The sequence below is a fragment of the Halyomorpha halys genome, unplaced genomic scaffold (assembly GCF_000696795.3).
Source record: "Halyomorpha halys isolate HHAL.00 unplaced genomic scaffold, Hhal_1.1 Scaffold257.1, whole genome shotgun sequence".
Lineage (NCBI taxonomy): Eukaryota > Metazoa > Arthropoda > Insecta > Hemiptera > Pentatomidae > Halyomorpha > Halyomorpha halys.
In genome coordinates this window covers 1,083,765-1,108,721 of record NW_027104967.1, presented here as the reverse complement: position 1 = coordinate 1,108,721, position 24,957 = coordinate 1,083,765, and the positions used below count along the sequence as shown (strand labels likewise).

Below are 24,957 nucleotides of genomic sequence, written 5' to 3'. Positions count from 1 at the left end.
TAATTTTGAATGTAAAGATAAGGTATAAGTGAATTTGGATGGTTTAATAGACAAATAAAAAAATAATAGTAATAGAATAATTCAATAAAACTAATTGCAGATGTTAATAATATAAGTTCTTTTTAAAGATTTTTATTTTTAGCCTTTTTATTCCAATCAGGTATTAATTCACATTAACCTCGAAAACTAACTTTTGGTAATATCAAATTTACAAATGGTTTCTTGTATTCGTAATTTCAAATGACCCAATTCTGATCCCTAAACTCTATTCAGTACAATTGTAGTATTGTAAATAGGTTACCCTGTAGAGATTGTAACAGTGCTCTATCTTCCCTGCGATTTTATTCAGTTGTTGTTAATTAGCCTCAATTGCGTGCATTAATGTATTTAGTGTGTGTTCAAGTTACATCTATTACTTTGTTTTCATTATATAATAAACGATTCTCACTTTTAAGACACAACAACCCTCGACACTCAGCATGATTATTCCATACTCTATTGAGCATCTATTGGCTAAATTATTCTTTGCTGTTGGAAAATGCTGCATTGAAAGCAATCTCTATTTAAATTTATAAACGAAGAGTAGAAAATAAGGAGTGGCAGTTTATCACAGAGGTGAGTTTTCCCTACTCTCTTGCAAAAGGAAAGTGAAACCAAAAAGAGGGAAGTTGACCACGCCCTCGGAGCACAAGCTTACATTGATTTAATAGGTATGCCCGCCATTGTAATCTAAACTGAAACAGAAGGTAGCCGGTGATTGGCTCCAGCTCCTCTGCCACGCCTCTGAAATTCATTTTAAAGCCCTTATTTTTAGCTTCAGTTTTCTTAGTAGCTTACTCCATTATACTCCTTCCTCTTAGATCTAGAGTGAGAAGTTTAGATTATGAAATAATTTAAATGCCAATCCTATACCCCATGAAAACAATCATTTTTTTTTATGTAGTTGTATTGTCGCATGTTTTATTTTGTAGAAATATTGTAAAGTGGCTGTACAACAAATGACTTTTGTTGTGCCGTTTTGTTTATGCAAGTAATCTGATTTAATAAAATAATATCCGAGCTTGTTCTTGGTTCCTGGGTACTTGAATATAATACTAGCTGGCCTGATACTTAAGTCGAAATTAGTTTCAAATATGAAAATTTTGATTGAATATTAAATAAAAATTGTAAACAATCTGATATTAACAGATGTAAAATAACTTATTAGATAATATTCATATAAAAGCACTACAAAATCTCTATTAGTATAATTCGCAAAATCGATATATTCAAAAAAGTGGTTAGTTATCAGTACAATGGGCGAAAAGAGCCAAATAGAGTTGCTTGAAAGAGATATTATTCAAAAAGAAAAAGATATCCGTTGCTTGAATAGGAGAATGACACTACTGGAAGAAAGCATTAACGATTTCAATGAAACTAAAGTCGATTTAATTTTGTCCATCAACGAAGATTCGAAAAAAGGCAGGACTGAAGAAGGTGACAAGAAATCGGTCACTCAAAGGGCAAAGGAACTAGAAGAAATCGATTTTCGTAAAATGCAATGGCAACTAGTAGATGCTATCAGCGATGTGAAACGACAAGTAGAAAAAGCAAACTCTGTTCATAAGTTGAAGAATATTATGGATGAATGTTATCAAAGATTGGCCGTTCTTATATTCGAGAACGAATGGTTCAAGCGAGAAAGAATGAAGAGATGTGACTTGAAGATACATAACGAAAAGAAATGAATAGGGAAAAAAAAATATCCAAATAATAGTGTTTTGCTGTAATTTGATTGGGAAGTCACTTTATATCCTAGTATTATCAAGTTATCCGTTAATGTTATTAGTACATTACTTTAACTCTTGTATAAGGCGAATATGTCGTGCTATGTAGCGGGTCCAGAGACCAATCTAAATGAGGAGGTGCACTAACATCACAGGGCCTAAGAATACCTTTGAATACATATTCAAAAGGTTAGGTAAGCTAGGCCAGAGGTGAAGTGACAGGAGGATCAGGCTTGGTGCAGGTTCGATCTACAAACCACTTACGATTGGCCAGTCATTGTCCACTATATCCGTCTCAGTGATATCAAGACCAGAGAGCCCCGGCGGGATGCACAGCCTTTAAGAACCTAGTTTGGCTGAATCGGAAAAATCTATTTACGTATACAATGAAATTAACACCAGACGATATTTCTAAAAACCATAAAGAGCACTCTCATATTGTATCGCTATCTCGAGAGAGCTCTGTCTCGATTACTATGTGTTCACTACAAGCTCATAGTACAAGAACCCTAGAGGAGAAAAAAGGCAGTTATCTCACCCCAATTTTTGATTACTTTAATGAATACAAAGTATAATTAATAGTCAAAATTGAAGAGTCTGCCAAGTATAGGCAGGGGGGAATAAAAAATGGCGGCTGTTTCAAAGCGATTAAAAAAACTAATTTCTAATTCGGAGCACTATATCTTAAAAAGTAGGAACAACACAAGAAAACCTAAGTGAACGTTATTTAAAGAAGAGTAAATTTGCTAAAATATGAGCCCTACTAGAGTTATTTACGTTAAATAGTTTTCGAGATAAAGCTTTTTAAAAAGCAATATTTCATAAAAATGTTGTATGGGACGTACTGAAAGATCAGTAGTTAGTGAATTTATTTTGAAAAATTTATATCTCAAAAACCATTTGACGTACAGATGTCAGAAGTCTATTAGCACGCAAATTAAAGATAGTTTAATGAGCTATAAAGTAGTTTATGATGTTTATCTTCGAAATAGTTTACATGAAATTTGCTAAAATAAATTGATTTATAGTTGTGCGGAAAAATTTTCCTTTGCCAAATTTGTATTCATATGTGAATATAATAAAAACCACTACTCCTACGAAGATAAGTGTCATAAACTACTTTATAGTAAGTTAAATTTTCTTTATTTTGAGTGTTGACAGACATATGTGCTTCTTATGGATCCAGAGATATATTTTTTCTTAAATCCAACATTTTATACGAACAACTAGAAATTGAACATTTTATGAGTATATTTTGTCAAATATCATAAAAATTATTACTTCTACATAATTAAATATTGTAGTAAATTAAACTAGCTTTAATTTGAGTGCTAATAGACATCTATACGTTACATAGTTCCTGAGATATAGATTTCTCAAAATAAATTAACTAAGTACTAATCTTTCAGTAGATTTTTAAAAAATTTTGCTTTTTGAAAATCTATATCTCGAGAACTATTGGACGTAAATAGCTCTTTTAGGGCTAATATTTCAGCAAATTTACTCTTCTTTAAATAATGTTCTCTTAGATTTTCTAGTGTTGTTGGTAGTTTTTAAGATATAAAGCCCCAAATGAAAAATGTTTTTATAAGGTTTTGAAACAGCCGCCATTTTTTATTCCCCCTACCTATATAGCAGACTCATCAATTTTGACTATTAATTGATACCTAGTTTTCATTAAAGTAATCAAAAATTGGGGTGAGATAACTCTCTCTTTTTCTTCCCGGCTCTTCCACTATCAGTGTCTCCCAGGAAAATGTCAAACGCAGGAGATACTCTCACATTCTATAAAAGATATCGTAAACAAAAGAAAAATTTCGATAAACTATCACACTTTTTCTATATTCGACATCATTCATTAATCTGTTTAAAATATTCCAACTTTAGAAAATTTATGTATTAAACGTCCATACGTCAGTCCTTCATCCAATCCGTGTAAAGCCTTTCCGACATTGCAATACCTTATAAGTAAATTATAAATTTGAGACTTAAATACAATTTAATAAACTGTTCCAAATCGAGAAAATAACTCCCTTTTTATGTCATAATATGAACTACTTATATGCCAAAAGTAGGAGCTGAAGAAACAAATGTCCAAGGTTTAACTGTTATAACGAATAACATCGTTCACTTCAACAGTTTTCACTAATATTCGCAGGCTCGTTTTTTTTCTCTTTCATATCTTAAGCATCACGTCCACGGGAACCTAAAAGATGTGAACAGACGAATTCGAATGATCACTATTCGCCTGAAATCGTGCGCGAGATCTCCGTCCACTTTTACCGAATTCGCCGTACGGATTCAGTTGATTATGATGATGAATATGGGAGATGATGATTTTTCGATCGGGAGCTTTTTGCTGTTGAAATATCACCGTAATTCGCGAACGGAAATGATTTATTTATAAATATATTTATTGTTTCTAAAACTTTAAGATATTTTTTATAAATATTTACTACTTATACTATTTAGAAATGAATCAATAAAAACAAATAATACGAGTGTAAACAATCCAATTACAATTGTTTAAAATCAGCTTAATCAGTATCATAAAAGACATTCATCAAACATTTTATCTTTTAAACGGATTATAAATGACAAATTGTGTAATAGCTAAACAATAAACGATGCACCGAAAGAAAGTAAAACCAAATCTCAGTGTATGATAAACACTTTAGTATGATTAATTGAGTATTAAAATGTTATTTCTGTTTATTAGGTTTTTTTTTATCTTCCTATAAAACAGCCTACAAGATATACCCCATTTTTATATATTCAATGATAGATGGAGTAAAACTTATATTTTACGAATTAATAATAGTCACAATACTAAATAATTGAACAAAATAAAGATTTAAAAAAATCTGGTGAAATCATTACATTGTATCATCGGAAAAAAATCGATGACTAAGGCCCGAAAAAAACCCAGCATATGCCATATCATGTGCAATAAAAAAAATTGAATTATGCACCAAAATATGTAGTAAAAAATACAGTTAAAAATCATTATATTTACAATAAGTCAGCTAAAATATAATACTACTACTAAGGGTCTGAATAAAGAAAGAAATAGTAGAAGGGATTAGTAATTAATCGAAAATTAATTTATTTTTTCTTATTTTCATAAATTAAAATATGTAAATAATTAAAACGTTTCCAAACCTCTTTAACAACCTCTCGGTAAACAGAATGAAATCATACTACTTTTAAAATTTAGAGGGATTGTGTCATCGGTTAGGTAATTTCTTTTAATGTCTAAAAACTATTCCCGCTTTTGTTACATACCGAACAGAAATGAAATAACAGAGCTCTTCTGTATGGAAATGTAGGTCGGTCTGCGATTTTCTTTCCCGTGAAATATGTTTTTAGAAATAGTTTCAATAAAAAAAAAAATTCCATTCATTGCAAAAACGGTTTCATCTTTGGTTTATACAAGTTTTTAACTTTGAACTAAATTTGGCATTTTAAAAAACAATAAATTTTTATAAATATCTATAAATAATTGATCGTAATAATTTTAAATTATAAAGAAGATGGTCACAGACTTGAAAGTCTCGTTAGCTCTAAACTCGAACAGCGCTGATGAATCTCTACAAAGTGGGGCGAAACGTCGGCTAATAAATAGTTGTCAACTATTTTTGTCCCCTTTTGACACCTTTTTTTTTTTTTTTCCCCTTTTTCGGCCAAGACTCCCATTGGAGTCCTATACTGCCTAACCATCCATGGTTGGGGGTCAAAGTTCTTCATTTTGTGGGACCGTCACGCAATGAAAAAAGTCAATGTCCCAGGCCGGATTCGAACCGGCACCGCCAATAGACATCAAATTGGTAAGACTGTGTCTTAACCACTGAGCTATGGGCGCCCGATCTTCATAATTTTATTAAATATTACCACTCGTAAGAAATTTAAGCAGCAAACTAAACTTGAAGCGCAGCGTAATCATAAAAAATCTATGGTTATTGTTAAAAGAATTTTTTTTCCAAAGCCCCTATTTGAAATAAAGTTTTGTGTTTAACAGTGTCTGCGAAGTGGGGTTTTGTTTTTATCTGAAACATTGTTACACTTTAAAACATGAATGTAGTTTGACTTTATTTGAGTTAATCCATGTGATATTTAATGGTATTGGGACATACCACTATAAGGAGATAATGATCTTAATAACTAGGTATAAATTTATGATTATTTACAATATTTACAGGTTGTTCAAGTGGCTATAATGTTGCCTGTTGCCACCGCACTGGTGGGGCGCTGGTTGCAACGTCTTGTTGCCCACGAATAGTGGGTTGGGCTGATATTTCAACGATGAAGTCCGGGACCGTTGGGAAATCCAATAATTTGTAAAGGGTCGGCGGTTTCTCCTTCTTACATATTGTAGTCCGTACAATCTTCCGCAGAATGGAATTTTTGAAATTTTGAAGGTGGCGCTGTGTACCATCATTGAGGTGGATGAACAAAGGAGGACCGTATAGAAGCGCTGGACGGAGTATGCTCTTGTAGATTTGAAGTTTTAAATTAAGAAGATGGCGTAGGTAGTAGGATTTCCTCCTGACTGTCTTTGTTTTTTGATATAGATGGGTACAAAACTTAGATGTCGATCCAGTATTATACCCAAATAGATTATGGCATTGGACGGAAGATTATTTTTTGCTCTCTTTTTTGCTTGGCGTGCAAACACTACGAAGTCCGTTTTAGCTGGGTTTACGGAGATATTGAGATAATTCAGTCGTTGAATGATCTCTTCTTATTTACACTTGTAAACTCTTTCCCGCTTGTTTTAGTGCATGCGTTGTGTTAACGCTGCTGCTTTAGATGGCGATATCATCCGCGTAGGCGGCTATCGTAGCAGTTTTGTAGTTGTTGCCTATTACATCTGCAGCATAAATCAAGAATAGCGGGAATTGAATATGAGTATGTAAGTATATTGAATAACGTAAAAATGAATTTTTTTTTTCCTGATCTCCTTAATTGAAAATATAACAACATTAATATATACTAGTGTATATAAATATATATATATATAATGGTGTCCTTCTTTTGACATATGGCATTATAATAATATATGGCATTATAATTCTTTTGACATATGGCATTATAATATGGGGTTGGGCTGGGTTCGCTGAGGGCGGGGGTTACAAAATTGGCCCAGGACAATAAGGAAATATACCGGGGTCACAGAAGTAATCAGGCACGCCAATAAGATGAAATGGCAATGGCCAGGGCATCTAATGAGCAAGAACGACGAAAACTGGGCTAAAAAACTAACAGAGTGGATCCCCTTGGATATGGAAAGGAACCGAGGCAGGCAAAGAAGAAGATGGGTAGACGAGATAGAGAAGGTAGAAGGAACACTGTGTTCACGAAAAGCCAAGGACAGAAAATACTGGAAGATGAAGGTAAGGGAACTCTCAGTGAACCAAAGTACGGATAGTCCCCATTAAAGACTTAATTACTCCTTTAAAGAGGAAGGTCTCTAAATACATGTATAATAAAGAATAAGTAGATGTAAACATAAATCTAATCAATGCTATTATAAATGTATATAAATAAAGACTATTATGATTATTATGACATTGTGACAGTAGTGGATCTAGGAATATCCAAATCTAGGCACTGTGTACTAAATCTGGGAATTTCGTAATAATCGAAAAATTAGTTTTCAATGTTTTTTATGAAACGTCCATCAACGTCTTTCCCCTAAAACTCATTAACGTTTAATATTTATTATATTCATGAGATAAAGAAAAAAAAGTATGAGGAGAAGTAGATATTATTTCGTAATAACTCAAAAACTATGCATTATACATAAAATTATAGTAAAAACTCGATTATTATTATTTCTAAGGCAGTTTTCTCAGATCATTGCTGTTGCCATTCAATTCCTGACACGAAGTAGTTTACTTACATCAACAGCCACACAGTAAAGTATGGCCTTTCGACTCGTCTTTTTCCGTATAAATGTTCAGAAGTCTGTATGGGGTTGCGTTATTGTCTATCCGCGCGATAAATCCTGTAGCCTATAGCCCCGGCATAGGAAGCTTCATGAATTGGCATTAATCACTTTAAAGATAATTATATTTTTAAAATATCAAATTCGGATCAGTATCAGTAGAGATACGAGCAATTGTACTTTGTAACCATGTTTTTTTAACCAAAGGTTTTTACCTATTGGTATAAGAAAAGAAATGAAAAGTAGTGCAATCGGGTGAAATTATCAATGGATCTATACCTTTTAGAGGAGCGAAAATTGCATATTCGGCAATTGATCTGTCTGTATGTCTTTGCTACTTCAATGAGGGCGAAAATGTTAAGAAAGAACTGTATTGAATTGAATTAAAGAATGATTAACAGAATTAACTTCAGTGAATATTTACATAAAATTAAAGGTAAAATAATACAAAGGAATTTGAAAAAATTAGTCTATTCATACAGATTAAAGATAAAATGAATTTTTTTGCCAATTAAAATAAATAAAAATGAGATGATATTTTTTTTCTGGGATAAATGAAATGTCTGATATAAAATCACTCAAAATAAAATTAATTAAATCTTGAATTAGAGTCATGGTGCTTTGACTCATTTTGAAATTATAGAAATCAATTTAGAAGTCTGCTTTTCTAGCATTTCTTCCCCTGATCATCATCTTATTGATCTCTGTTCCCTCTAAGTAATGTTCAAATGTTGATGAGAAGAAGAAAAAAGAAAAGAATTATTTTCTGGAACACTTTACGATTTGTCCATCGTTCAAAATGGTGAATATGACATGGTGAACATATCGTTTAAGTCGTTTTAATTTATTTTGACTTCAAGGCGATGATCCTAAAACAGCATAAATACTTATTTGAAAAAAAAGTATTAATAATGATTATAATTCATATTTATTTCGTTAAATAGATAATCAACATTCCATAATTCGTGTGTTATTTGACTTTTCTATTCGATGCTGTCATACAATATTATTTGAAACTGGACGGGAATACTTCGCTATAGCTAGATTTGAGGATTTTTATGGATTAAATGAACACAATTTAAAGTTTGATATTAATTAATCAATTAAGTTAAAATTAAACATTTGTCTATACATTATTATATTAATTATTTTTGTTATTTAAAATGAACCTACATGCGAAATAAGGAACTAAAGAGTTTATTTTTTTTATGTTATGTTGCGAGTATTAGTTTTCTTGAAAAAATAACAGATTAAACTCAAAAATATATGTTGGTTGCTTTATTGGATATGTAGAGTAAGTTATCATCACGTTTCAATTAATTTTTAATTCATTAAAATGTGATTATAAAAGTTATTGATCTTTATTATAGCTAATAAAATATGAGTCGTCTCTACACACTTTACTAACCAGTTTCTGTAAAACTGTGATGTAACTGTTGCATGCCTCATTACTAATATTGATCCAAAAAAGGATTTGTGTAGGCAACTATGTTGAGAATTTTGGGAGAGAATAACTTTCAAGTTACTAATAAACTACAACAAAATTTTTTAAAAATATAGATAAAACTTCAACAGGACGCATGTTTTTACCGTAAAAATTGAACTAGGCGTGAATAATATGAGCTCCTTTAGAAGCCTTATGCTCATGAGACCTTCTTTACTCGAAGCCTCTATATGTTCTTATATGTTTTTATTATTGGATCTTGTGAATGAAAGGTACTCTTCCTTGTTTTAATTATTTAATTTTATTTCATTAAAAAAAAAATAACACCTTTTCGGGGTTTTCAACCCATCATCATATTATTAAAATATTTTTTGTAATTACATTTTGTGTTCTCCTTATTAGTCTTATAATGCTAACCATAACATATTGTTGTCAATAATGTAAATATTAATAATTAAAAATACCAACATAATCTTATTTATATTATTTTTGATGTTTTTAATGAAATAATTAAAAAAAAGAACGATACCATTTCTTTCACAAGATCTAATTATAAATGAAACTCTTCCAGTAAAAGTTATAAGTTTAAGATAATTTTTAAATAAAAAATACACTAAATGGCATAATACGTACCTAATTAAACAAATAAGAAACGGAGATATAAAATAAAACGTTTAAATTAAAAAGATATAATTTATTTTAAACAACTAGTTCTTCCTTAGTCTAAAATGGTGTTAATATTAAATAGTAGACAAGTGGGGTTACGAACGATTACATGAACCATAAACACCGGGAAACAAAATAATCCTTCAAATAAATAAAGATGTAGGATTTCATCCTAAAAATTTCTAATTTTTAATTTCTCTGAAAAATGATATTTAAGGGTTTTAGACGACTGTAAAAAAGGAATATAATTGGCTTTTTCCTAAAAATCAAACAAATTGTTTGACCTAATTTACTTAAAGCCTCATTAGATTTTTATAATTGTAAAAACATTTAATGGGATCAGTAATATTTTTTTCTTATTCTTCAGAATAATACAAATCGATCGGTGCATAATAGCCATTAAAAAAAAAAAAACGTATACTTTCTCAGCTACACGTCAATAATGTTTAATTTGTTCAAAACTTTTTTTTTCTACTGGATAAACCGAGGATTTCAATACCCTTCCTCAATACCGAATATTTCGAAAATATAGTGAGTGAATTGGCTTAAGAACTTTCGGAGATCTTTGATAATTAACAAACGAACAATACATTTTTATTTTTATAGATTATTAATTTTATTATTTTGATGTCTCAAAATGTTTACACAATGACAATCTTAAGCATCTAATAACAGAGCCCTTAACTTATTGATATGAACAAGATAAGCAATTATATAATGAGATTCAGAGCAGATCTACATCAGTGGTCGTTGGAAAATGCTTTGACTGCAGGTCGAAAACTTTTGTAGTAAGGTAACTTTGTTCTTAATGAACTTTTTCTTTATAAACAATGGTCTTTACAATTTTTAAATGTAATGTCTTTTCATTATAGGACTATATTTGATTTTTCAAAATTTAATTATTTAAATTGAAAAACTGTCTAAACTTCTGGAGACTATAATTTAACAAAACTTTAACTAACGATGGTAAATGAAAATTTGTCATGACAATGGATGTATTTTTATGCAAATTTATTTTAATTATGTATGAGACTTTATGAAAGATAGAAAATTACTTTTTTTACTTATATATAATAATTTGAAATTATTAAACAGCGGAAACGAGCCCATTAAAGTCTGCCGGATATTGAACCATAAGCCCATCCCCGCTCCTGTCTCGGAGCACGAAGGGTCCTCGTTGGAAAATATTTAAAGAGCAGTGGTTGCTTAAATACATTGGGTTACTTTTATTGAGCACTCACGTGTTGAAACCTTTCAACCATCAGCGAATATAATCAACAAAATATTTCTAACAATTAATATTCTCAAAAATATGTTGCCGAAACTTCTTGCGGCACTGTGGTCCATTGACCATCGGATGGGAACCACTGTTATAAACATACGATAATTTCTAATTTTCTTTACACACTTTTGATAAGGTAGTATTTTCCAAAGTGTGTTATAGGAAGAGTTCATGGGGAAAGGTTCTTCACAATGGACAAATAATAACGTCATTACTTGTTAGCAAGGTGTATGCACGGTTTTATATAATGCAATTGCAACATATCTGCATATTTAAATTTTCAATAAAGAGGAATGTTTATTGGAGAGAGAATGTTTTCGAATATAGCATGAATGCACGAGAAAAGGCAGAGAAAAAATTATAAAGGAAAACTCTATTCGCGAATAAATCAGAAAGTGTATAACTCATAGTATATGATGTTTGATCATTCAAAAGACAATCAAATTCCTAAATAAAAAAAAATCGTAATCGGCAAATATTAGCAAAGATGCAGCTTATTGAGCTCATATGTTATCTCGTCCATTTGTTATCTTTTCGAATAATTCGTAAACGATTAGATTTCGCGATTTCAGTATCAGCCAATGGAATAAAATCCTTTTGTACGTTAGTTTATCTCAATTAATTGTTTTATAATTCAAGTTTTTATGAAATATGAAGTGTTGAAGTCAATTAAACAAGGAAAATAATGAAAATAATTATTTATTCTAAATTAATGTGATTGACATTTTTTTTTTTTTTTTTATAATAATTTATATAAAATATTTATTTTCTTAATATTTTATTTGTTACAGGAATCCTGCTTTCTGTATCCTCTAGTTTGGAACAATGGGAATTTCCATGTATTTCCGAATATTCTCTACTTTATTGGTTGTTTTTCTGATCAAAGTGGAAGAAGGAGAGCTAAAAGTACGCACACCAGTACATTATCAGCCAGAGCAGGTCCATCTTGCTTATGGAAGTAAGTAATAGTCTCCCAAAAAACAACTCCGTCGTAAAAATTTTCCCGCTAAAAGCATAAAAATTTGTCAGCCACAAATAGAAGTGATGTCAAAATGGCTGTCACATCTGCTAAGTGGCCTCGGGCTTCGCTGAGAATGGAATCTAAGATGGAAAATGAAAGCTATAATTGGCCGCGGTGTATGTTGGTATTTTTTAAATTATTTATTGTTTTATTTTCTTATTATTACCGCAATCACAAGGCCTACAGCTACCAGACAGGCGGAAGATACTAGATGGTATATAAGATAGTAATAACACTCTTAATAAAAAAAATTGCCGTAGAAATAACCTATAAATTAATGTTTATTCTCATTTCTTGTAAGCTTTTTCAAAGAACAGGGTCAATATGACGACACAACTTCTGGCTAAACGACATTCAAGTTCAATTATAAACTTAATTCATTTCGTAAATTTCACATATTTTTATAGGAAATAACTTTTTCACTCTTATAAATAATATGTCGGAATAAAATTGCCTTAACGGGTGTGGGGTTGCCTCAATACGATTACTGACTCATATAAAGTTTTTGATTTTTTTTATTCCGGTATTTTGTTTCTTAAACTTTCTCAGAAAATCAAATGGGCTAAAATTTTTAAATTTTATCAATCGGTTCATAAATGATATTTTTATAAGGCAAACTGTGTAATAAAAACATGTTTACGATTTATGGTTTTTTCATAACACCGAATCGGTACAAATGACTATAAAGGACAGCAAAATACATATGTGTGCAATTTTTCAAGTCATTTGGTCAAGCCATTTAGGCTGTAGGCCCGTCAAATTGAGACAAGAACAAAAACCAGATTTAACCGGAAAAAATGGCATTTTCGACTAACTATAGTCCAGCCAGAGGATTTGAAAACTTTCTCAAATATAATAAGGGTGTGTCTGTGTAAAATTTCATATTCCTATATCTTATTTATGAGGAGATACAGATAGCCGAAAAAAACGAACTTGTAAAAATTTTGTCATGCTATGTTTGCCCTGTTTGTTTTTTCTTCAGGAGGAATATTTTTGCTTGACGGGGCGGGACGCTGACACGTTCTTAGATTAATGCGAGTAAATAAAAACAACTTATAATTACAACTATATCAGATTCACCTGTTAGTGCAGTTTTATAACACATTGAAAATGTTAGCAGTTATCTGTTCCCAAATTTGAGTTAAAATAACCATTCTTTAACAAACAATGCAACATTTAAATCATGGCGGATTTCATTATGTTCACTGTGAATAAAATCGACTATTTCATCCGTCTTGGATAAAATGAATAAATATCGATTATCTGGACATAATAAAAAATAGTTTTTTTTTTTTTTGTAAAAACAGCATTTTTAGTGTTAATTTATCACGACATGTGGAGCTGGAGGGAAAGTTGGGCATATATAATATATGGAGGGTCCTCGTTTCAACGCGGCTCAATATACTGTTGATTATGATACTCAATACAAGTTAATCATTCTGATTACCACAATTAAAGCCTTTTTCGAATTTATAAGACCCAGTTACTTAATACGATAAGTGCTACTTTGGAGTAATTAATTAATAAATATAGTGTCACCTCTTGAGTTCATCTTTATTTGAACGTATTGTCAAAATTAGCAGTGTTAATAACAACGAACTGTTCTTGCTCACTTTGATCATTATGGTAGAAAACCAAAGAGAAAATTGAAAAGATTTTGAAAATTATAAATTTTATTATCAGCAGTTCGATGTTATGCATAGATACCATCGAACTGTAGCTAATACCTATTCCTTAAAAGGTAGGGGAGTGAGGCTAGGAATATTAATAATAACAATGTATTATTAATGTTGTAATATTAAAATAAATAAAAAGCTTAATTAATGGAAATATTTAATTTCAATTGGGATATTTAATTTCAATTTTTTTTTACAAGACTACCAATTCAAGTAATAAATTTTAAGATATGTACGTTTCAAAATGTTCATTTATTTATTGATATTTACAACTGTATATAAAATATATCAAGTATGTTTGAAAAAAGACCATAATGGTATGGTACAAACATGTAGAGAAACTAAACATTGGTAGCACTCAAAAACCATTTTTACAATATAAGGTCTCGAGGCCATCTTCTTTTCAGACGTCTCAGAGGATTGTCCGGAGTGAAGGTTAGAAACTAATGGGTTTGAGTGGTTAGGGAGTTTATAATGGAAGGATTGATATCGGGTTCGGGCTACATAGGGAACATTAACATTATCTTTTTGTATGATTTTATTTGTGACAAAGTGAGGAGCATTAAAGATTTTGGATTTAAGGATTGGATACGTGGGGAAATAGGTCATATTATTGTCATGTAGACCAGTCTTTTGTAATGAATTGGAAAATTAGACCGTTTATTAAGTGCTGTAATAGTCGAAATCGACGTGCAGTTCCCTGTCTTTTCAGTCTTGTGTGAGAATTCCAAGTTAGTCGTTTGTCCAGCTGTAGTCCAAGGTAGCGTATCTGTTCTACAGAGGTCAGAGCAATATTATTAAAGGATTTGTAGGGCAGTCGGTAGGTTTACGACGATGGCGATTTGATGGGATTTGTTTTAATTCTCCAATTACGACACCATTTTTCGAGGTCTATGATATGGAATTGGAGAGTCTGGGATGGAATTAAAGGGTTATTATTAACTGCGAGCACAAATGTGTCATCGGCATACGTGGTGAGGATAGTGTTAGGATTGGTTGGGATGTCAGCTGTATAAACGGTATAGAGAATTCAAATTTTTGATGATAGTTTTAATTAATCTGTCCTCCAACTCTGAAACAACCTTCCTTAACTTTTACTTAAAAATCCTAAATTAGGCTCTACGAATAAATTTACACAAATAAAATGTTTGTTAATCTAATTTCAATTTCCGAAAATTTCAACATCTTAATAATAAGCCATATAGATTGCTTTATAATTTTTAAATATTAAATCCCATTTCGTCTAGTGTTACTGAAAACTATATACATATATTTATTGTTCCAAACACAAAACTTCATATTACATACAGGCGGTTTTACTACATAATTATCTATTAAACAAGTTCTTATTTTTTTTAATTGTAATTACTTTATTATTGGTTAATCTAAATGTATCTATTAAAACTAAACAGAAGCTTTGACAAATTATGATTTCTTTTTTTGTCCAAATCAAATTAAACCCACCCTTCATCAAAGCTTATGTTACAATGTTACTAATCACAGCAAAAAAATTGTATTTGCAGAAGATGCAACCGAAATGGTGGTGACTTGGTCAACAATGAGCGCTGTTGAAAGGGCGACCGTTGTCTTTGGTAAGACTGAACCGACTCAAAAAGTTTTGGGATACACCAAGTTATTCGTAGACGGTGGCAAGAAGAAGCGGGCCCAATTCATCCACAGGGTCACAGTGACTGGCTTGGAACCTGCTACAAAATATTGTATGTTATATTTTCAATTAATTTCAGTTTGAACTAAGATTAGGTTTTAACTAATTTGGTTGATGTTGCGTAATCAGAGAGAGGTTTTTGTACATTAAAAAATTTAAATAACATTCAATAGAAAACACAGAATGTGCAAAATCGTGCAGTAAAAACGAAAAAGGTGTCTAATCAAAGAAACAAACTATCTAAGTTTAAAACAGGAATAATGAACTTTGTTTCTCACAATGAAGTTTATTCTAGAGAGATTTTTTCTTTCTTCCTAAGACCACTGATTAATAGTACTTCATGAATACTTGTCACTTGTGTTTAGATTTTTTTTTTTTTTATAACTAAACTTTAATTATAAATTAACACAATTTTGATTCTTTTTTTCTCTCAACTTTTATTCTTTAAATTACTCCAACGTTTCGGCCCTCAGGCCGAGAAAAAAAGGATCAGAATTGTGTTAATTTATAATAAACTAAACCACTCTCAAACAATCATATATAAAAAAACAATTAATTTAATCTCTTTGTTTTTTAAGAGTTAAACAGTGCTCATTCGTACCACATATTTTTCAACTTTAAACCATAAATTTAAAAAGAAAAAATAATAAAATAAATAAATATTGTGCAACATATTTGTAACTATATATGTATTATATAGAATAATTGGTATAAGCATTCAGTTTTATGCTCTTAGACTCAAGTAGATTTAAGTGCAAAATATTCCATTTAAAGAAAAAATCAGAATTGTGAAATTTAGCTTTAAAAGAGGAAAACGTACAATTTTGATTTTCTATTACTCCATTGATCGTGAACCGGTTTAATGCCGTTTTTTTTAAATTTCAGGCGCTTAGATTAAACTATCTAAAAGTTTCCCGTTCTAAACCAATATTTCAAAAATGATATAGGACCGTAGCTCCTCGGGGGTCTTAGTGGGATGGGTCCGGCGAGGAAGGATTGCCTTTTTTGTGTTATGATCTCCTGTTGTGAGATTGTGACATGTCGTTCATCGACCAATCTACTCGCTATAATTGTCTGTTTATAAAGTCAGGGTTTAATCGGTTTAAACCATATTACCCAACAGAATGAGATGAGCAATAACGTGAAAAGTCAGTCTACTTATGATTATCAAACTGACTTGTTTTTGACCTTGCTGAAATATTGGTTTGGTTAAATTTAAAGCTAGGAATGAAAATATTGCACGAAAATCTGGTATCTACTTGATATGAGTATATCGCTTGTTGAGAATCATGGTAACGTAACTACAAATGATCAATTTTCGACCATACGGCACAAGAAAGACTCCTGTTTTGCGTGTACAAGTGGAAAGAGTTTCTTTTATCACATTGTCTATTGAGTGCGGTGTACACCTTGTGAGAGAGCAAAATTATCGTCAGTTTATGAATGAAGTTTAAACTTTAAGTGTATTAGGCGAAATGATGGACCAGCAGTCTTTCTTATGTATAATTATAATAAGTATAATTATTTTATAAATAAATTGTGACACAAGCGAGTATTACTAAAACAGTCCAGCTCGCGATAAATAAAATACTATAAATAAAAACACATTGCACAGACAAAAACCTTGAATGAAAGAGTGTAATGGAGGTGGTAAGTTGGGAGAAAAACTGAAGCCGTGGCCTTTTTGGCTTCACTTATGCTTTAGAACGTGTATTCATGATATTTTGTTAAATGTAAAATATTTTACCACGTTAAATGTTATAAGTATAGCAATGTGAGCAGCCCTATTTAAAACTATGTTAAATGATAAATGCTTAAGAGCTCCTAGCGGATTTTCTGAGCAACTTGTTTAGTAACCTTTCCTTCCAAAACTTCATGTTTGTGTTTACTTCTAAGTTTTGATTACAGTAATTTATTACAATATGCCTAAAATAAGTGAAAAGTAGAAGTGTAAAAGTTTGACTATTGATTTTATTTTTTAAAAAGTCCAAAACACAAAACAAAAGAAAAAAACAAACACAAACTACGAGTAAGTAACACGACAAATAAAACGGTGACAAGCTCAGCTGGTCTCTTTCGTGACGTCATTCTCCATTTAACAGACCTAGTAACATACTCCCAGCCATGTTATATGTTATATCATTTTAACTTGGTAAAAGAAAGATTTCTCTATTTAACATACGTTTTTCCACGCTTTAACATGTTAAAATAAAGATCATGAATACCTCTAGGGTAGGGTTATGCCATCTCTCTGCTAAAAACTAACCACAATCAATCAGCTAGCAAGAGGTTTCCAAATATATGAACGGACTGAGAAATAATTAAGTATACAATTAATAATAAAAAAAATGAGCTTAAGATAAATATAATGGAGAAATAAAAATGTTGATAATAATTGCGGACCACACCAGCTGATGTATAACCCTACACTACCTTCCCGTCACTAAAGCGAGTGAAGCTGAGAAAACGGTGCATGTGAAAGATGGAGTAATGTTTAGTTAGCAGCCTAAGAATTAAATAAAAACACATACAAGGAAAATTTTAATTTGATTAAATTCATAGTTTTGAAGGCTGTTTTCTTACATCAATTGCAATATGAAATCCACAGTAAAAACTATTTTGCGGAGGTTATATGACAGTATCACTTATTCTGACCTTTACGGTGAAATGATGAAATGACTAAACGGCCTTGCAACGGTTTTATATTATTTTTAAATTTATTTATAGATGCACATCTTCATTAGAAGGATAAATGAATAATAAGTGTGTTTCCTGATTAGTAAAACATACTTGAAACATAACCCTTGGAAACACAAAATAAAGATTTATGTTAGATATAATTTTCAAAATAGTCTAATACAGCTAATCCAGTTTCTTTTCAGTCTACATATGCGGAAGTGATTCTGGCTGGTCAGACCAATTTTGGTTCCGGACCGCAAATGATTCCAAATTCTGGAGCCCAGTCATCGCGGTCTACGGGGACATGGGAAACGAGAATGCTCGTTCGCTACCGTTCCTCCAGCTTGAGGCACAGACTGGTTCTATCGACGCTGTCATACACATAGGAGATCTAGCGTATGATATGGATACGGTTAGTAATTATTCATTAAAATATCTTCCAAATAGTAATAACTATTTCTGCCATGCTTTTTCAAAAATTTTTATTGACTTACTATTATAAATTATTAATTTTTAGGATAATGGCAAGTTTGGAGACGAGTTCATGAGGCAGATCGAGCCAATTGCCGCACACGTTCCTTACATGGTCTGCCCTGGAAACCACGAGCAGGCTTAGTAAGTTAAATAAACCAGCATAAACATGATTCTAAAATTAGATTTTAACAATATCAGTTTTTATTAAAATTAGGATTATGTTAATTTCAGCAATTTCAGTCACTTCCGAGAGAGATTCACAATGCCAGGAAATTCCGAGAACCTTTTCTACAGCTTCGATCTTGGCCCTGTTCATTTCGTGAGCTTTACCACCGAAGCTTACTACTTTGTAAACTATGGTATCAAAATCCTTGTTAACCAATATAATTGGATCACCAAAGACTTACGTGTGAGTTGACAAAATTTAGTTTTTTTGTTTTCTTTTCATACCTATTTTTTAATTAGAATAAAAAAACTTTTTTTTAATTAATAAGATTGAATTTTCATCTATTTTTTTAAAATCAAATATTCAGTGATTTAATTGTTTTATTAATCTTTAAAAACAGCGAGAAAAAGAGTTAACCATCTAACTCAATTTAGAGAGACTGTGGAGATGCCCAAGATCTAAAAAAACCGAGGAAATAAAATAAATAGCTGAGGTGTGAGTAGAGTCCCAAACCGCAATTCTCCAGCAGCAACTTAATTTACAAACAAATTTTCAACCTTTTAACTCAATTTTAAGGGGCCGAGGATGTGTTCAAGATGTTAAAACAATAAAAACAAAATGGCTTAAAAAGTATTCGAGACTATAAATCATGAAATAACTCTCAGGAAATTATTATCTTTCAGAATTTATGTACGTGTGTACCAATCTATATCAGATAATTTCTCTCAGATAGCAAATAGGTTACCAATTATCAGAGGGTTGTAAACAGACTGAATATAGCTCTTATCTGTTCATAGTACAATAGAACTATATCCCAAGAGAATAAAAAAAGTCAGTTATTTCACTCCAAATTTTTATTACTTTAATCACTAGTTAAAATTGATGAGTCTGTCAACTATATAATATTTTTTCATTTGTAGCTCCATATCTTTAAAACTACCAACGGAACTATAATAACATCTAAAGTTGAGTAAATTTGCTAAAATATGAAATCTAATGGAGCTTACGTTCAACAGTTCCCGTGATACAGTGTTTTAAAAAGGGGAACTCTAAATCTCAGGAAGTATTAGATGTACAGATGTCTGCGAGCACTACAAAAAAAAAGTTTAACGTACTATAAAGTAGTTTATGATATGTGTATTCTTTAGTGTTGTTGATTTTGTCTAAGCAAGTATAAATCAATTTATTCTAGCAAAAACCACGAAAACTACTATTGCTACGAAGATAAGTGTAATAAACTATTTTACAGTGAGTTAAACAAGCTTCAATTTTTGTGCTAGCAGATATACACATACTTCCTAAGATACTGTTATTCATAAACCGAAACACTTTGCCTTAACAACTAAAAATCTAAATTTTCTGACATTATTTTGTCAAATATCATAAAAACTACTTCTTCTTTGGAGATAAACGTTATAAACTACTTTATGGTACATTAAACATACTTTAATATAAGTGATGGTAGACATCTGTTCATCTGATGGTTTCTAAGATATATTTTTTCATAAATCAAAAATCTTGTCCAACTAGAAATTAACCAATTAGGAATTGGTGCTTTTATTTTCGTAAATATCAAGAAAACTGCTACACATACGAAGATAAACGTTATAAACATACATAAAACTAGGTTCAATATGAGTGCTAATAGACACTTGTACATCTAAGGATTCCTGTTATGTAGTTTTCCCGAAATAAATTGAAAAACAACCGATATTTAAATGAAACGTTGTTTTTTTAAAAAACTTTATCTCGGGAATTATTAGGACTCATATTTTAGAAAATTTACTCTACTTAAAATAATTTTTTTTCTACAACACTAGAAAACCTAAGTAGTTTAGAAGATAGTTTTCTTTGAAAGAGAAATTCATTTTTTTAACGTTTGGAAACAGAAGTTTTTGTTCCACTTAACTACACTTACCAGACTCATCAATTTTAAATAGTAATTATACAGTTTTCATTAAAGTAATAAAAAGTTTGGGTGGAATGACTCACTTTTTTTCCCACCGGGTTCATGGGCTATAATGCTTACCTAAACTGGACCGCTACAGACCCAATCTTACTTTGAAAAAGATATTAAAGTTAAACGAAATAACGAATAAAGTTATAGATTGAAACATTTGTTTTATAGAATAATGAAGAAGAGCTACGTTCCATCATAATAAACTTTATAAAATGGATTGCATTTTTGCCATAAAATAATATAAATACATAGTATAAACATTATTAACTTAGAAAAATAATATGTAGAAAATAAATCTTTGAATCTTAAAATTATTTTCCTTAAATATACATTCTATGAAAAAAGGATTCCCAATCATTTAAAATTATAATTATAAAAGTTATTTACTGATTTACAAAATGGATGAAATTTTAAAAAATTGTGTTGATAGTCGACGTGGAACTAATTTCAACCAACAACTTTCTTTAAAATGTTTATATATAGAAGCTATATTAGTGCCATAATCGACTGCTCAAGTTCAGCTACGGTTGTTACAGTACAAATATCATAGAAATCTTTTGAATAGCGTTTTTCGACATGTGGGTTTACTTTTTTTTTTTTTTTTAGGAAGCCAATTCTGCTAAGAGAGAAGATAGACCTTGGATAGTTACCTACGGACACAGGCCCATGTACTGTTCCAACTTCTATACTGACGACTGCCAAGTGAGCACTACACGAGTGAGAGTGGGAATACCAGGTTTTGAATGGTAAACAATTATGAAATATTTTATCTATAATATATCCTCAGTAAATTGTCACATTATCATATAATAAATAAGTAAATAAAGTTGAATTACGGAATATAACAATAAAATTAAAAGTAATTATTAGGTATTGAGACAACCTTTACAATTTTTAAAAATAAAATTTCTACTAAAAAATTTGAATACCATTATTCAAAATAATGATCCACTATCACAGTTGATGCCGCTAATTTATGTTTAATTTTATCTCTGGCTCATTACCAGTGAGAAGGATGCGATGGGATCTTAAAGAGCCCTGCTCTATTTCTCACACGTGGGGGATAGAGTGGATTATAACCGCATATTTTGACTTATCTTTAGTTATATATTTATCGTTCATACTTGCCCATACTCAGTGAAGAAGGGAGTGAGTTAAAGAAAAAATAATAATAATAATGATAAAAGGAAAAAAAAAAACAATAAAGAATAAATTACTTCTTAGGCGCCACGTTATTTTTTCCCCTTGGAAATAACGAAAACCCCGAAACAATATAAAAAAAAATATACCCCTATATAGAAAATTATCGAATTATGACCACTGGCGAATACCTTTACATGTAGATAACAGAAAACCTATGGGTTTATAGTGTTACCGTCCATATGTTGAATTATCGTAATGTTAAGTGAACATAACAAAAATAAAACATAGGTATATTAACAAGTTGAAAGCAGTGTACATGCATAAGAAAGAACAGCAGAGCGATATGAACAAAAATTTAATAATAATAAGAAATATATGTACACAGAATGAAAAAGGGAATTGTTATCAATTAATAAAACAACGAAAACTTATTGGTTGACTTAACCTTAACTTAAATGCTTAATCTTATAAACTAAATTTACATTATTATAAAAAAGAGTATAAAAGCGAATATAAATTAAAAAAATTAAATAAAATTTAGTTTGAACTCCAAGAAGTCTTTGGGTGTGTTCCTAGCAGAATCGGTTGCCCGATATTTCCTTTCCGGTCACCGTCTCACCTACCTAGAAGTACAAAGATGACACCTGCCACAACTCTCCTATCCAGGACGTGCTGAAGAAACGTTGCTACGCAGTCCACTATATCCCCACTTTTAGTGTTAATGACCGTCCATTGAAGTAGAACACCATAATTTTGAAAAAACACAACATATACGATAACATTTCTCATATGGTGATATTTCGGTTCAAACAGTAAAGACACAGGGTCTGATAGACTATCACCACTTCACATTGATTAGTCGTAACGTATCCAAAGATCAAACTGTCACCTTCAAAAAACCAAAACCCACTAGTCTCAACATATCGCTAGTGTTTTTATTTCACCATGCAACCATAACAGGATCTTCAGGTCGAGAGTGTAAATATTGAATATAAGTGACAGTGATTATTATTATTATTTTACTATTATTATAAATATTATTTTTTTTCTTTTCATTCTTTATTCTTTGATTTTTATCCTTCTGTTTATATTTATTTTATTTTTTATTAATTTTATGTAGTTTTTTTTCATTTACTTATTTATTTATTATTATTATTTTTTTATTAATTTAGGATGAATATGATAATTATTAGTATTACCTATTGCCCAACAATGGCAAATTGCAATATTTATCTATAAATAAAGTTTTGAAATAAAAAAAAAAATTGATTTTAAATACTTGTCAAAGTTGAACATTTCATCCAATTCTATATGTGTAAACATAGTATATATTCTTCTTCACTATTGGGAAAACAGTTCAATCTTTTTTTACGGTTAATGATTATGATTTTTATGAAAACAGGTTTGGACTGGAAAAAGTTTTTTACGATGCCGGAGTCGATTTGGAACTGTGGGGACACGAGCACTCTTACGAAAGATTGTTCCCGATGTACAACTACGTTGTAAAAAATGGTTCTTTAAGCGAACCATATGTGAACCCTAAAGCTCCAGTCCACATCACAACTGGGTCTGCTGTAAGTAGTTACGTAATTTATCTGATAGTATAATATTATATTAATAATTAGTTGTTAAGCAGGTGTATTGTTTGATATGATCATCTTGATCGGCTTGTTCAGCTTCAACCTTCTTAATAGAGTGTTGTAACTGAATCCCACTGAGTTATGTTTGAGGTGTATTGTGTTTAGTTTATTGATAATTATTGTTTGAAAAATGGAAAATGTTAAAGTATGGTAGTGTATATATATCCAGTTATGGATTGATGGGTACGTGTTGGGCAGTATGGCCAAATAAAGTATTTCTCCCTAATTCAGAATTACGGTTGCAACCGTTTACTTTTTATGGAAAATCCATATTATTTTGGTGCTTAGTCCATTCAATAGAAAAAAACATGAAAATGCATTAATAAATCAACGATCCAAGCATTAGTGCAACGTCTCGGACATAAATTTCTATTGGTAAGATCGATTTGAAGGTGTACGATCAATCAAAACGTATGCACTACTGCACTAGGTTAACAATTATAAGGGATGAAACATCTCAGATTAAATAAAGAACATTATTATCAAGTAATTGGTTTAATATTTCTTCTTCAGATTAAATCTTTATTTTATATCACATTCTATATTATTATTTTTTTCTTGAAGGGATGTGTCGAGCAACTGTCTAACTTCACAAAGTTAGTCCACCCGTGGTCAGCATTCAGGAACATGGATTACGGATATGCAAAGCTTCATTTTCTAAACCATTCTCATCTTCACGTACAGCAGCTTTCTGCAGAACAGGTAACTTATGCTTCAGTTCGCATGACTTAGTCGGTAATGGGCTCAGATAAACTTAAGATATTCATTTATATTTTCAGGAGGGCAAAGTCATCGATGATATCTGGATTGTGAAGGATAGTCACAAAAGTTATGACTAATGGCTCAAGAACCTACTATTAATGTTTATTGAAGAATATTTTACTATACAATAGTAATTTATGTAACGTAAATAATTTGTAGTTGCTATGGAAATAGTACTTGCACATCTTATAAAAATTTATGTTTGTCTTTGAACAATACACGTTTTTAAAATTATTTTATACTTATTATTATTATATACCAATACCAACGGTCACTTTGTTTTTGACTGCCGTCAAAACAGGTATGCATTCTGTCTCATCATTTGATTTGTATTTTTTTTTTCTTTTTACATCTCTTTATTTGTATTTTCTTTAATATTTCTTCTCTTATCTATCTGTTACTATTACCCTTTTCATTTACTATTAACAACCTTTAATTTTTCATATTATATCTTACTTTTTTACATTTTATACCCCTGTTATTTTACACTTATGTTTTTTTCTCTTTTTTTCCTTTTGTAACTATGTGTTTGTATCTTTTTTAGCCCTGACGAAACCCTGCAACGTGGGGCGAAACGTTGGCTCAATAAAATAGTATAATTATCTACTATTGAGTTTTTTTTTACCGCACTCGGACCATATTCCATTCATCTATACACACGGTCA

General features: G+C 30.7%; 2 protein-coding genes across 3 annotated transcripts in view; both read left to right on the top strand.

The window, feature by feature from the left end:
* Nucleotides 1–24,526, top strand: part of LOC106680369 (acid phosphatase type 7) — a 52,755-nt gene extending 28,229 nt beyond the window's left edge. The window contains exons 1-10 of one of the 2 annotated variants that reach the window (XM_014420022.2): nt 10,514–10,616; nt 11,897–12,063; nt 15,326–15,520; nt 18,351–18,559; nt 18,665–18,762; nt 18,853–19,030; nt 21,354–21,493; nt 23,293–23,464; nt 24,095–24,232; nt 24,310–24,526. In XM_014420022.2, the coding sequence (XP_014275508.1) occupies nt 11,931–12,063; nt 15,326–15,520; nt 18,351–18,559; nt 18,665–18,762; nt 18,853–19,030; nt 21,354–21,493; nt 23,293–23,464; nt 24,095–24,232; nt 24,310–24,369 (1,323 nt within the window). In that variant the 5' untranslated portion in view covers nt 10,514–10,616; nt 11,897–11,930 and the 3' untranslated portion in view covers nt 24,370–24,526. Of the gene's footprint in view, nt 1–10,513; nt 10,617–11,896; nt 12,064–15,325; nt 15,521–18,350; nt 18,560–18,664; nt 18,763–18,852; nt 19,031–21,353; nt 21,494–23,292; nt 23,465–24,094; nt 24,233–24,309 lie in introns of those variants that run through there. The other variant, XM_014420023.3, reaches the window with a different exon arrangement.
* Nucleotides 1,296–1,727, top strand: LOC136795632 (uncharacterized). Its single transcript, XM_067046845.1, has one exon. The coding sequence runs from the start codon at nt 1,296–1,298 to the stop codon at nt 1,725–1,727; it is 432 nt and encodes a 143-aa protein (XP_066902946.1).
* Nucleotides 24,527–24,957: the final 431 nt, after the last annotated feature.

Excerpts from the sequence above, each read along its gene's own strand:
- LOC136795632 (XM_067046845.1), top strand. The coding sequence starts at position 1,296 with ATGGGCGAAAAGAGCCAAATAGAGTTGCTTGAAAGAGATATTATTCAA.